This window comes from Montipora capricornis, chromosome 12, assembly GCF_036669925.1.
Source record: "Montipora capricornis isolate CH-2021 chromosome 12, ASM3666992v2, whole genome shotgun sequence".
Classification (NCBI taxonomy): Eukaryota; Metazoa; Cnidaria; class Anthozoa; order Scleractinia; family Acroporidae; genus Montipora; species Montipora capricornis.
The window spans coordinates 35839938-35852437 of NC_090894.1; the positions used below are offsets into that span (position 1 = coordinate 35839938).

The window sequence follows — 12500 nt, forward strand, 5'->3', positions numbered from 1 at the left end:
GTTTTATTCAGTTAAGAAATGATTACCCTGCGAGCAGAGTCTCTTTCGATCTTCCTAGATAAGTCGGGAAGAGGAAAGAAGACTCTGCCAGCCGGCTCGACTTTCTTTGATTTGCCGCTCATCCAAAGAAATGGATGAGTCAGTCCAGTTTCAACTTGCCAAACCTGTTTTTTTAATTTGTGCGCATGATCAATCGCCACGCGTCATCAATATTTTTTAAATTTACAACAGCGTGACACTTTTTAACTGTCTAAATTCCCATGAGTATTTCCTCCGTATGTAGGTTACAGAAGCTAGTTTACCAGAATCTGCAGAATTGAGAAACCTATTAATTTTTTCAGTAAAAATTGAAATGGCAATTTAAAAACTTGAACTATCTTGAGGAAATGATTCCTTGGTTGTCGTGTGTTTGCCAGAGTTGTTCGAAAATATCCGCTACTGTTTGTTTTGTTTTGTGGTTTTGGGGTAACTAGTCACGCGTGACTGACTCCCGAATAAGTTTGAATTTTAAACGCATGCTCAACACGAAATGTCGAGCCGGCTGGCAGAGTCTATTTTCCTCTTCCCGACTTATCTAGGAAGATCGAAAGAGACTCTGCTCGCAGGGTAAGAAAATTATGATACAAAATACCATTAATATTTTTAATGTGAATGTTAACAATGATTGATCACAAATAAATTATTATTCATGGTCTTCATCTTCAGTTTGTTGGTTTGAGCAAATTATTGAAAGTAATAAGATAAATGACTAACTTTGTTGTTCTTAGAGTTATCATAATTTTATTATTATTGCCAATAACAGGCACACTGTATTTTGCGTGTGAATATCATTGCACATTCTAAATTGTAAAATAATTAGGATAGTACACGCACTCCCATTAATATTGGTCAATAGCTGTGTTTAGATGAGAGTATGTAAACACAGCTGTGACATCACACAAATTTTGATTGGTTATGTGTTGTCAGACACACGTTTTGATTGGCTGGTTGGAAATATGGGTGTGTATGTTATGCAAACCCTCCACTGTGTCTCGGGTTTGCATAACTGTTGAGAATTCTCCCAACTGCGCTTGGCATTTAGATGAGGCTATGTAAACATGGACAACGTCCTCTATTGCTTAAATAACACAACAAAATATAACTTTTTGATCGGTTGCTTTATCTCAAGAAAAGCACCTCCGGAAGGCAGTTTTCTATTAAGCAATGGCCATTGAAGCAGATTCAACCAAGCCTTTGCCTGTTGGGTGCATCTGGCAAAAGTAGTCCAAAATGCATGTGGGGCTTCTTTTTTATGGTCCAAACAGGGAAAGTCTGAATTATGTTGATCTCTTTTTAGCTGACTAAACATTCGCTCTGACGAAGGGCTAACACTCGAAACGTCAGCTTTCCAAATCATTCATGGTGGTAATTCCACCTTTATCAAAATATTTGATAAAACCAAATTTTCCTGTTAACCGTGACACTGTATGCAATCAATGTAACATGGAGACAATTTAGCATGTAACGGGGTCCCTCATGCGTGAGCCCAAGTGTTGACGCCTGTCGAAGAATAGGTTATTGGCTAAGCTCTTCTGACCCTACAATTTACCATGCAGTTTAATAAATTATATACTAGCCCAAAACAGCGATGTGAAAGTTAACCAACAGGTACCCAATTTACTGTGGCCATAATAATCCTCTAAAAATGAGAATCCAAAAGTTGTTTTTCAGTAGCTGTGTACCAGCAGGAGGATCCTTCAAGCTCTCCTCTGGATAAGAAACTATCCAGAAGATGCAGGTTGTCAAGATCACTTGAGATTGAACTTGACAGGAATGTATCCATTTTTTGGATAGCCCCCCTCCTCCCTTTATCCCCATTTTTCATCAGGGGCTGTAGTCCCTTTTCATCAGGGGTTGCTCTCAACTGAAGCCTTTTGTATCAACCTTAGTTGTATGATTATCTTATAACTAATGCAAACTGGACATGGAAGGAATCAAGTTCCAACTTTAATGTAATGTTACACAAAGAAAATATACTTACAAATTTCATTATTGCAATAAGAGAATGTAACAAAAAAGTACGCGATAACCGGGTTAGTTGTTGGCTTAATCTTTTCTTCCTCACCACGGACATACTCAAAAGGAGTCAAGGCTTTGCGTTGTTAAACACATGAACAACAATTACACTGTAAACACATGAATCGATCGAGCTTAATCAAAAATCCTGCGTAACATATAACCAGCTGACCTTGTTCCTTTTTTTCTCACGTCCCACACCTGGTGAAGGACGGGCTCTGCTGCACAGACTTCCTTCTTTTAGATCGGATAACCGACTCTTGCTGATCTTTCGAATGAACTACCGTCTTTATAAACTCCTGAAATGTCGTGACCGTAACGTAGCAAGATCTACATATTCGCGATGGTAATAAACCATCGTCGACAGAAATTTTCAAACCAGAAAACTCTTCTCAATCCCGTACGATTCCTTCCCTAATTGTCTTTTCACCAAATAAATCCAAAGGATGGTTGTTACTAATAATATATCTCTTGCAAGTACGGCAAACAGAAAATGGAATCCCTTCGGCCATTAGCCTGAAATGTCAGTCGTCTCCCGCCCTCAGCCTTCCCTCGCCCGGGGAAGGCTGAGGGCGGGAGACGACTGACATTTCAGGCTATTCGTACTACGGTGGCCCACAAGGGCAAAACACAACTCAATATTGAGCTGGATACACAACAATCTTTCGTGATACAAAACAATTTTTCACGATACACAACAATCTTTCACGATACAGAACACTTTTTCACAGTACACAACAATCTTTCGCGACACAAAACAATTTTTCTCGGTACACAACAATCTTTCGCGATACAAAACAATTTTTCACAGAACAAAACAATCTTTTGTGATACAAAACGCCAAACAGCGTTTCACGATGCAAAATTAAATTTCACGATGCAAAACAAAAATTTGGAAGACTGGTAACAAACACGGGCAACTTCATATCACGTGATCATACAACAACGTGCTGGTAAGTACTTCGCGTAAGATTACGTACATTGTCCCGACTTAACGAGTGTTACTATGTGTAAGACCACATATCTGTAAGATATGTAAAACTACGTATGTTGTCGTTGCTATGTTTAACTATATTGTCCCAGTAAATCCACTGTAGTCCCGTAACTTCTGTAATCGTTTAATTTCTGTAACCCCGTAAACATCTGCAATTGTAACTTTTGTAAACCCGTAATTTCTGTTATCATGTAACTTCCGTAACCCCGTAACTTCTGTGATCCCATAATTTTTGTAACCCCGTAACTTCTGTAATCTCGTAACTTCTGTAATCCATTAGCTCCTGTAACATTCTGTTTGTGGTGTCTTAGTGATGTTCATGTTTGCCGAAACATCTTTGCTTGTTTATCTACTAGTTTTAACTAGGGTTAACCTGAAAGCCTTTTTTCCGCCGTTTAATGGAATGGTGTAATGGAAACATCTCGTTCGTGTTTCGAAAAACGCAAAAACCCTCTGTTCATCGTACGAAATCGATGTCTCGAGGTGTCTTGAGTAATTTTAGAACTATTTGAGAGGAAGTACTTGTTTTTTATTTTTTGCAAAGATTAGTAACTTTTTGAGAAATACAAAATAGTGCATATTAAAGGTAGTTTTAAATTTAGAATTACGATATGGACATCAAACAGTCCCCTACCAACCTGGGATGCTCTTGAGTAGGGGTCACTGAACGGTCTGTCAGTAATCCAGAAATAGTCTTCTTTTTTATTCCTTCTTTCAGCCTCTGAAAAAAATTTCAATCAGCTCCCCCACCTTAACGCGTTCTAGATCTTAGCTACCCTCCTGGTTCTGCTAGCCGTTATGATTTTGAGAAAACAGTTTATTTTTTTATACTAAAGATTACCTAAGAAGGGTTACGTTTTTGCAAAGGTTGGCCGTGTCGCACTTATGTTTCAACAGAATTAACTATTGGAGGGTAATGAGAAGTGCAATTTTCTACCCATATAAACCATGTGACCAGGGTGGGATTGAACCCACTACCTACCAGTTAGATGACCGCCGCTCTACCGACTGAGCATTTTTCCAAAGTTCTCTGTCTGTTGCAATTTAATGGATTAACATAGGGGATATTCAAGGTTCATGCACGTTTATCTTCTCCCTTAAGACACCACTAATGACACGAAAAAGGCTGCCACTTAGCTGTGAAGTGTCGGAAAAGACCACCTTTTTTTGGTGAAGGTGTACAAATGCACCTGTATTTAACGGCCGAATGATAAACCATTGGAGGGTTACAGAAGTTACGGGGTTACCGAAATTACAGGATTACAAAAGTTACGGGACTACAGATGTTACGAGATTCCAGTAGATTTACTGGAAAAGTATAGTTAAACATAGCAACGACAGACAACATACGAACTCTTACACATCTTACATATGTGTGGTCTTACACATAGTAACACTCGTTAAGTCGGGACAATGTACGTAATCTTACGCGAAGTACTTACCAGCACGTTGTTGTATGATCACGTGATATGAAGTTGCCCGTGTTTGTTGCCAGTCTTCCAAATTTTTGTTTTGCATCGTGAAATTTAATTTTGCATCGTGAAACGCTGTTTGGCGTTTTGTATCACAAAAGATTGTTTTGTTCCGTAAAAAATTGGTTTGTATCGCGAAAGATTGTTGTGTACCGAGAAAAATTGTTTTGTGTCGCGAAAGATTGTTGTGTACTGTGAAAAAGTGTTCTGTATCGTGAAAGATTGTTGTGTATCGTGAAAAATTGTTTTGTATCACGAAAGATTGTTGTGTATCCAGCTCAATATTGAGTTGTGTTTTGCCCTTGTGGGCCACCGTACATTCGGCCATTCTCTTCCGATTTCTTCCGGTTATCATTTTTATTGTGTTCCCATCTGACCAATCAGTGGCGAGAACGGATTGGAACCTGCCACAGCTTGCCAGAGCTCGCCAGAGCTCTCGATCCGAGGCGCTGGCCAAGAGGATCGCAGCTCTGGGAACGAGAATGGTGTGCAACGGTCGTGCAACAGCATTGCGAAACATGTTTCAGCGGGCGTTGCACCGTGCAACATGGATGCAACATGGTCGGTTTCGTGAACTTTTTGAACTTCCGTTGCGAGACAAGTTTCACGAAAAGTAGAACCGCTTTCTACTTCTGCAACGGTCGCAACGATCGCAGTGGCGACAAAAACGAGAGTTTCACCGTGTAACACCGCTTTGTGAAACTGGTCTGACCGTCTCCTTCGCTCTTGCCACGACGCTGCGTAAGCCAATCAGAAACCGGCTAAAGCCATGTAAACAACATTTTGACCAGTTTCAACGTTTCCGAACGATTTTCGACCTTTTATGTAACACGGTGCAACGCCTGCTGAAACTTTTTTTGCAGGACCGTTGCACATAAGTTTCAGCTAAAAGTTTCAACGTGTAACAGCGGCTTAAGTACTTTGGCCAATTGTTACGACACTCAATTGAAAACCGCTCAATTTTTTCCAAATCGCACGAGAAAAATCATGCGATTACTCATTTAAATTAATGATATACCTGCAAAAGTATCAATTTTGTTGCAAAATCCTGCAGTCTGTCATCTCTGATTGTTTTCATTGAAAGGTGTTGAGCATGCTGTGTAAAGGCAACCGCTGAAAGGAGTTGAACTTGTATCGGGCTCAACGGGCTTTCTTGGCTGTTTTGGTTGGCATTGAACGGTCGTCCGTTTCATTTGGAAGTATTTGGGAGAGTGAGACGTAGGATGGTTAACGAAACAGACTCAAACCCAGGAACCGTAGAAATCGTCCATTCGGACCAGTTGCTCAAAGGGTTAAATCAACTTCGACAGAGGCGCGAACTCTGCGATGTTGAACTGTGCGCTGGAGACAACAGGGTCTCAGCTCATCGGGTTGTACTGTCAGCTTGCAGCCCATACTTCAATGCCATGTTTACTGGAAAACTTCTGGAGAGCCAAAAGCAGGTTATACATTTGAAAGAGGTTGACGAAAACGCCCTTCACGTCCTGGTCGAGTTCGCATACACAGGAAAAGCTCACGTAACCCAAGAAAACGTCCAATTCTTACTTCCAGCTGCCAACATGCTTCAGTTAAGCAGAGTCAAGGAAATCTGCTGTCATTTTCTAATTCAACAACTCCATCCGAGCAATTGTTTGGGGATAAACAAATTCGCGGAAGCCTATTGTTGTCACTCCTTGCTGAAGAAATCGTGCAGATATATTCAAGATCACTTTCAGGAGGTGATCAAACATGAAGAGTTCTTTCTTTTACCTCCTCCTCGGTTGATTCAGCTGCTCCGAGATGATGACTTGAATGTTGTATCAGAAAGAGTTGTGTTTGAAGCATTGCTTTCGTGGACCAAGCATAAGCTCTCGGAGCGAATTTCGCTACTTGGAAAACTGCTTATTTACGTACGCCTTCAGTTGCTTACTGTGCGCTTTCTCTCACTTAACTATGAAACAAATGAACTTATTCGCGCCGATAAGACCAGTCAAAGTTTAGTTTGCGAAGCACTTAAATACAGACTTATGAAAGGAAAGTGTGAGAAAGCAGTGTGCCCTCGACGTGCTCCCAAAAGTATTTTTGCTCTTGGAGGCAAAAATGGCCTGTTTGCAACTCTAAGCAGTGTGGAATACTATGAACCAGAAAGAGACAAGTGGATTGAGGTATCAAGCATGAACCTTAGGAGATTCGAATTTGGAGCCGCGGTCTTAGATGGTAAATGATATTTATAAATAGGCAAGAATTGACTTGAAAAAGGGCCTTTCAAATAAAGGATGCCCTTGAATGAGCATTGTATGTGTGGGAACTGAAAGCTCTGATACATGGCTACATGCATGCATTAAACACTGTATTGTCCTGAGTTTTTGTGCTTAAATACTATTGAAAAATAGCTCTCCAAAAAGAAGTTGATTCTTCTAATTCAGGGCTGATGCAACCTCATCCATAAAAATGGCTTTGGTGATAACTGTGTGCTGGTTCAGTAAACAAAACCTACTTATAATAACAGCTCAAGGTTGTTTTTCCAAGAGAAAGACCACCACAGTTAATCATTTTGCCCCTAAGGGGTTCCCCCATTGACTAGTGAAATTGTCTGGCCTTCGACAGAGTAAAATCTATAAGTGGCTGTTTTAGAAAGGAAAGTTTTAAAGAGGGTATAGTATATGAATGGACCTTAATTGCCACATTAACTGAGAGACTTTTGGTGTGATTCAAAATAGTAACAGCCTTCTGAGTAACTGACCAATTACTGACCAGAGGTGTTATTACCTTTTGAGCTGTCCACACATTTCTTAAATGGCCTAATGCTACTATGTTTTTTCTTCCTCTAAAGAAATTAGAATTATTAATGTTATTTTATTGTTATAATTATTATTATTTTATTAGCTATTAACCCATAACTCCTGGGGGTTCCCCATTGACGAGTAAAATCATCTGGTGTTAGACGGAGTAAACTACTAAGTGTGGCCGGCTTAGGCCGGTTTAGGGGACATTAAACTACCATACACTTTACCTGTGCAATCACTTTGGGAAAAAAAATTCTTTCTGACTGAATATTTCAGAATAGTTTTAATGGCATGGAACATTTCTTTTGTTTGAGATGTGCATTTAGTTCAAATGATAAATGTGTTTTCTTGTACATGTAGGTAAACTTTATGCAGTTGGGGGTCTAGTTTGTGGTGTTGGAGTGCACAGTGGTGCACCTTTCAGGTATTGTGATAATGGGAGTGAATGCTTTGACCCTGAGACTGGTCAATGGGACAGAGTTACGCCTATGAATCAGTGTCGCAGCAACCACACAGTACAGCCATTAGGTAAGAATCAGTCTCTATGGTTGTGTTAAGAGCCAAAATATGCTAACTTTTTAGATAATAATTTATTATTATTTTGCTAGTTCTTGTGAAATTAGAATACTCAGCTTTATGTTGGATAGTATTTACAACTGGTTCTAGCCAGATGTACACAGTCTGTGTATTATGTTTTTGTCATCAATATGATTTGATTTTTTTTGTTGGAGGCTCTGCATCAGCACAAAATAATTGTGATTGATTTGCTTGAAAAACTGAAAACCATTTTACTTTAGTCAGAAAACCCATGGTTTTCAATCTCCTCACTCAGCTCATCAGTAGAGGGCCAACCACAAGGGCTAAAACTTACAATAATAATATTGTTTTAACAAAATGAAATTATATATGAAATGAATCATAACTTCACTTAATATTGTTTTAGGAAGGTTCTGTAACAGCCCAGTTTAAGCTTCACATTATATTCATGGTCAATGCAGTTTTACTAAGGAAAGGAAAGGAAAGGAACTTTATTTTAAAATAGTGTCTAGTCGTTCTAGCGCTGGAGCAATAATTGGGGACACTGTAAACTGACATTAACAGTGAAAGCAAATCAAGTCAAATGTTGGTTTTTGTGAAGAAGAGAAACCAGAATACCAGGAGAAAACCTCTCAATGCAGCACAGAGAACCAACAAACTCAACCCAAATATGACGCCCAGTCTGGGAATCAAACGCGAGCCACATTGGTGGAAGGCGAGTGCTCTCACCACTGTGCCATCCCTGCACCCTAATCTATTTACAGAATCATGGCAAACCTCTGTAGCTTTTTTGAGTGATTCTTCTGCTGTTGAACATGTGTTGAATGTCATAATATTAAAAGCTTAGTCAATGTAACTATGTGTGTTTGTTGTGTGTTTCAACTGCCTGTCTGTTTTATTTGTCTGCATTTTAATTACTCACAGATAATTATTCATAGCTATAATATTATTTCGTGTACCAACCTTTAAGACTATCTTTTATCAATTATGTAATATTTTAGGAAACATAGGCTACCTGGTCTTTTTAGCCCTTATGGTTATTCCAGGCAGCTTGTACTAAATCTATAATCTTTTGCTCTCATTTTCTAAAAATTAATTATTATTATTACTGGGCTTCTGATAGGATGCGAAAAGTATTTACATGCCTTTAGTAAATCAGGACTCGAAATTGCGACCCATACAGTCACATTTCTGACTGAATTTTTTCCCTTTTGATTATAAAGATATCTCGAGGAGTCACCAATTTTTGACCAGCCTTAACTGTTAAAATAAAAGAAAGGCTTGACAGTTGGCATTTTGCCAAAACTTTTGCTAAAATAAATGAAGCAATAATTTTTTTGTCTCGACATGAATTTTGTTTCAAGTTGGAGATGTGGAGCAAAATTGTAACCACCATCATTCAACATTTTCAATAGTCTTTTACACATACATATTGCAGGCTCCTATTTTGTTTTGTACAACTTTATCGCAATTATTGTCCCTATTTTTACAAATGATGCAATTTAATTTGCGACTATAACTTGCGGCTAACTTTTCATATGTTGTTGTATCTTTTTTTAAGAATTTCAAGGCTAGGGTATGTTATGAAAGCGGTTTAACTTTTGTCCAGGCTCATTGCCGAAAAATGCGTGGAAACTGCTTACGAACTTTCATCTTGCAAACAAAATGGTGTGTTTCCTTCAATCTTCAGAAAAAGAAGGGTAAATCAAAATAGTCATTCTATGACTTTTATGTTTGTGAGGATGATAAGCGGCTGCATCACTAATATCAGGCAATTTTTCTGTTTTATGTGGAAAATGTCATAATTATGCGGAGGATGTGGATTTTAGGGAATTATGCAGATCCGCATTGCCGCATCCTGTCAGATGCCATGTTATTATATCGGTACAAATACATGAAGGTGCTTGTTGTCGTTGTTATTGACCCATGTACATTGTTTTTAAAGTATAATTATTATTGTCAATACTTGGTTTGAGCTTAATGGTAAATACTTACATGTACCCCATAGTATTAATGTTGCCATCTATTGACCCATGTACATTGTTTTTTTATTAGAGGGATTCTTATATTCTCTGGGAGGTTATGATGGTAACTCTTACCTGAACACTGTGGAACGTTACAACAGTCAGACCAATCAATGGAATCACGTGGCACCAATGCATTACAGTCGAAGTTGCTTTGCAACAGCCGTGTGTGATGGATATCTTTATGCTTTGGGAGGCTATGGACCATCTTATTTGAGAACTGTTGAGCGTTATGATCCTTCAACAAATTCCTGGGAAATGATGCCTGCAATGAGTACATTCAGAATTAACTTTGGTGGTGGGGTTTTGAATGGCTGTCTGTATGTGGTCGGTAAGCTGTAATAGTGAATGTATATTTTGAAGTGCAGGTCATAGACAATTGAGAGAACTGAGTGATCTTTACACTTAGCTGGACAATTTAAACAATAATAATATACATGTATACTTAGACACCTGCGACTGGATTCGACAATTGCCATAATTATCCACTTTAGTGCAAGGATCACTCAGTTCTCTCGTTCGCCCATAACCTGCACTTCAAAATATATACATTCATTTCATTTTGTTCGTCGAACAAAGGAGCCCAACAAATTGACCTGCTCCCAACCATATGTGTGGCTTCACATTAAAATTTTCTTAAATTGTCTAGCTTAGTGTGAGGATCGCTCAGTGCTCTCATTTTTTTTAAAGCTTAATAGTGTTTTTTTGTACTAAGAGTTCCTTTGAATAGCTGCATAAAAAGTGACATCAAGAGGAGAAATTGTCACAAATTAAACCCAGGATCTCTGCCATTTGTGCCTTGCTATTGCAATTACATAGAGAGAGAATCCAGAGAGACCAAAAACTTACCGGTAATCTTAATTCATTTGACACAACACCTTGCAGAGGTCATTCATTTTATAATTTGCTACTTTTGTATACAACTAATTATCCTGTTCTTATTAGGTGGTCACAATGGTGTTTCTCATTTACGAAGTGTTGAGCGATTTGACCCAGTTTCTAGTGAGTGGACTATGGTCGCACCCATGAGTCACCCTCGAACAGGTCTCAGTGTTGCAGTGCTGAATGGACTTCTGTATGCTGTTGGGGGACATGATGGATCAGGGTATCTGAGCCTTGTACAATGTTATGATCCCCATACAAAGACATGGCACAATGTCAAGAGTATGTGTTCCAGCAGGTGTAGTTTTGGTATAGCAACATTATAGTTAACTGCTTCAAATTTTTACTAATGGGATTTCTCAGAAAAGTGACAAAAATTGTAGTGGTCGAGCTCTGAAATCACCTCAAGGAAAGAAGATCCAGTGTTTCAACATGCTCTTGAGGTACAGTGTGCCCGAAGGTATTTAAGGGCCTGCTTAAGTTTCCCAGACCTCAATAATTTATTTTTGATTGGAATATAGTAATTGCACCCTAAAAATGGATATACATGTATTTTTATGGTTGCAAAATTTTTCTTTCTTCTTAAATGTTTTGAAAAGTTATTTTAGACTTGAGAAAACGGTTGAAATCATTAAAATCAGGAAGTAAATTCAAAATTCAAGGGCCTGGCTTCCTTTATACGTTTGAAGATTTTTTACATAATTATAGAATGACTGTTCCTTCTTTTCTTTTCTTTTTTTGCATACATGAGCTTGTAGTACTCCCATGTAATCTTTACTGTCTTCTCTCTATCATCTTTGTTAAAATGCTTTTTAAAAACTGTTTCTGCAAGTGTCATCAAACATGAAGAGTTCTTTCTTTTACCTCCTCCTCAGTTGATTGAACTGTTCCGAGATGATGACTTGAATGTTGTAACAGGAAGAGTTGTGTTTGAAACATTGCTTCGGTGGACCAAACACAACAGTATTGTAGTACCGGTAACATTTTATCAAACCTGTGTACCTGGTTAGTAACATCGGTTTGAATTCCTCCATTTGTTTGAATAAACATACCCTTTCTCAGCCTTTACACGGTCAGGTGTGGAAATTTCTGTTGCACCACACTGCCAATATGTCTGCACATGGTATCATCAATGAAACATAGTTTGTGGGTGTTTCATATTTTCATGCAAGATATACACTGTAAACATGTCTACAAGTTTTCACTTATGCCCATGACAGATGCAAGTTTGCCTTTACAATGGTTACCAGTCACATGCACCCTTCAGTGACTTATTTTCATTTTTGGGTGGATATCAATCAAATGTTGCCATTACGAATTTGACTGCCATCAAGTGAACAGAACTATTGTCGTGGAAACATATGATTGACGTCTACCAAAACTTAGTTTTAAAAAATGGCAAAAAGTTGTTGAGGGGCATGTGACTGATAACCCCTGTAAGATCATATACCGGTAATTATTATCTATAAACACCAATGAAATACCAAGTGAGCTTTCGCGCGAAAAAATTATATCTCACGTGAAGATAACATGTTATTTTCACACATGAAAAGATCGCTTTTGCAATGGTTACATATGGAAATTGCACCTTTCAATGTCTTTCGTGAAGTGATTTAGTATTCCAATGGTGTTTATATAATAAATAGAATATTACATGGCCGCTTTGAGACGAAATTTCTTTTCGTGTTGAAAAAAATTTTTCATCACTTGAAGAGAAGTTTCGTATCTCCACGCAATATTCGTATCTCCATGTAATATCCTCTATTTGCCT

General features: G+C 38.4%; 1 protein-coding gene across 2 annotated transcripts; it reads left to right on the top strand.

The window, feature by feature from the left end:
- Positions 1-5648: 5648 nt before the first annotated feature.
- LOC138027830 (kelch-like protein 28) lies at positions 5649-11797 on the top strand. Of its 2 annotated transcripts, XM_068875450.1 has the most exons (5): positions 5649-6717; positions 7647-7814; positions 9879-10178; positions 10793-11011; positions 11605-11797. In XM_068875450.1, exons 1-5 carry the CDS (start codon positions 5745-5747, stop codon positions 11610-11612), a joined length of 1668 nt encoding a protein of 555 aa, XP_068731551.1. In that variant the 5' UTR covers positions 5649-5744; the 3' UTR covers positions 11613-11797. The 2 variants fall into 2 exon arrangements, with proteins under 2 accessions (XP_068731551.1, XP_068731550.1); XM_068875449.1 differs by having other exon boundaries at positions 10793-11797.
- The last annotated feature ends 703 nt before the right edge of the window (positions 11798-12500 follow it).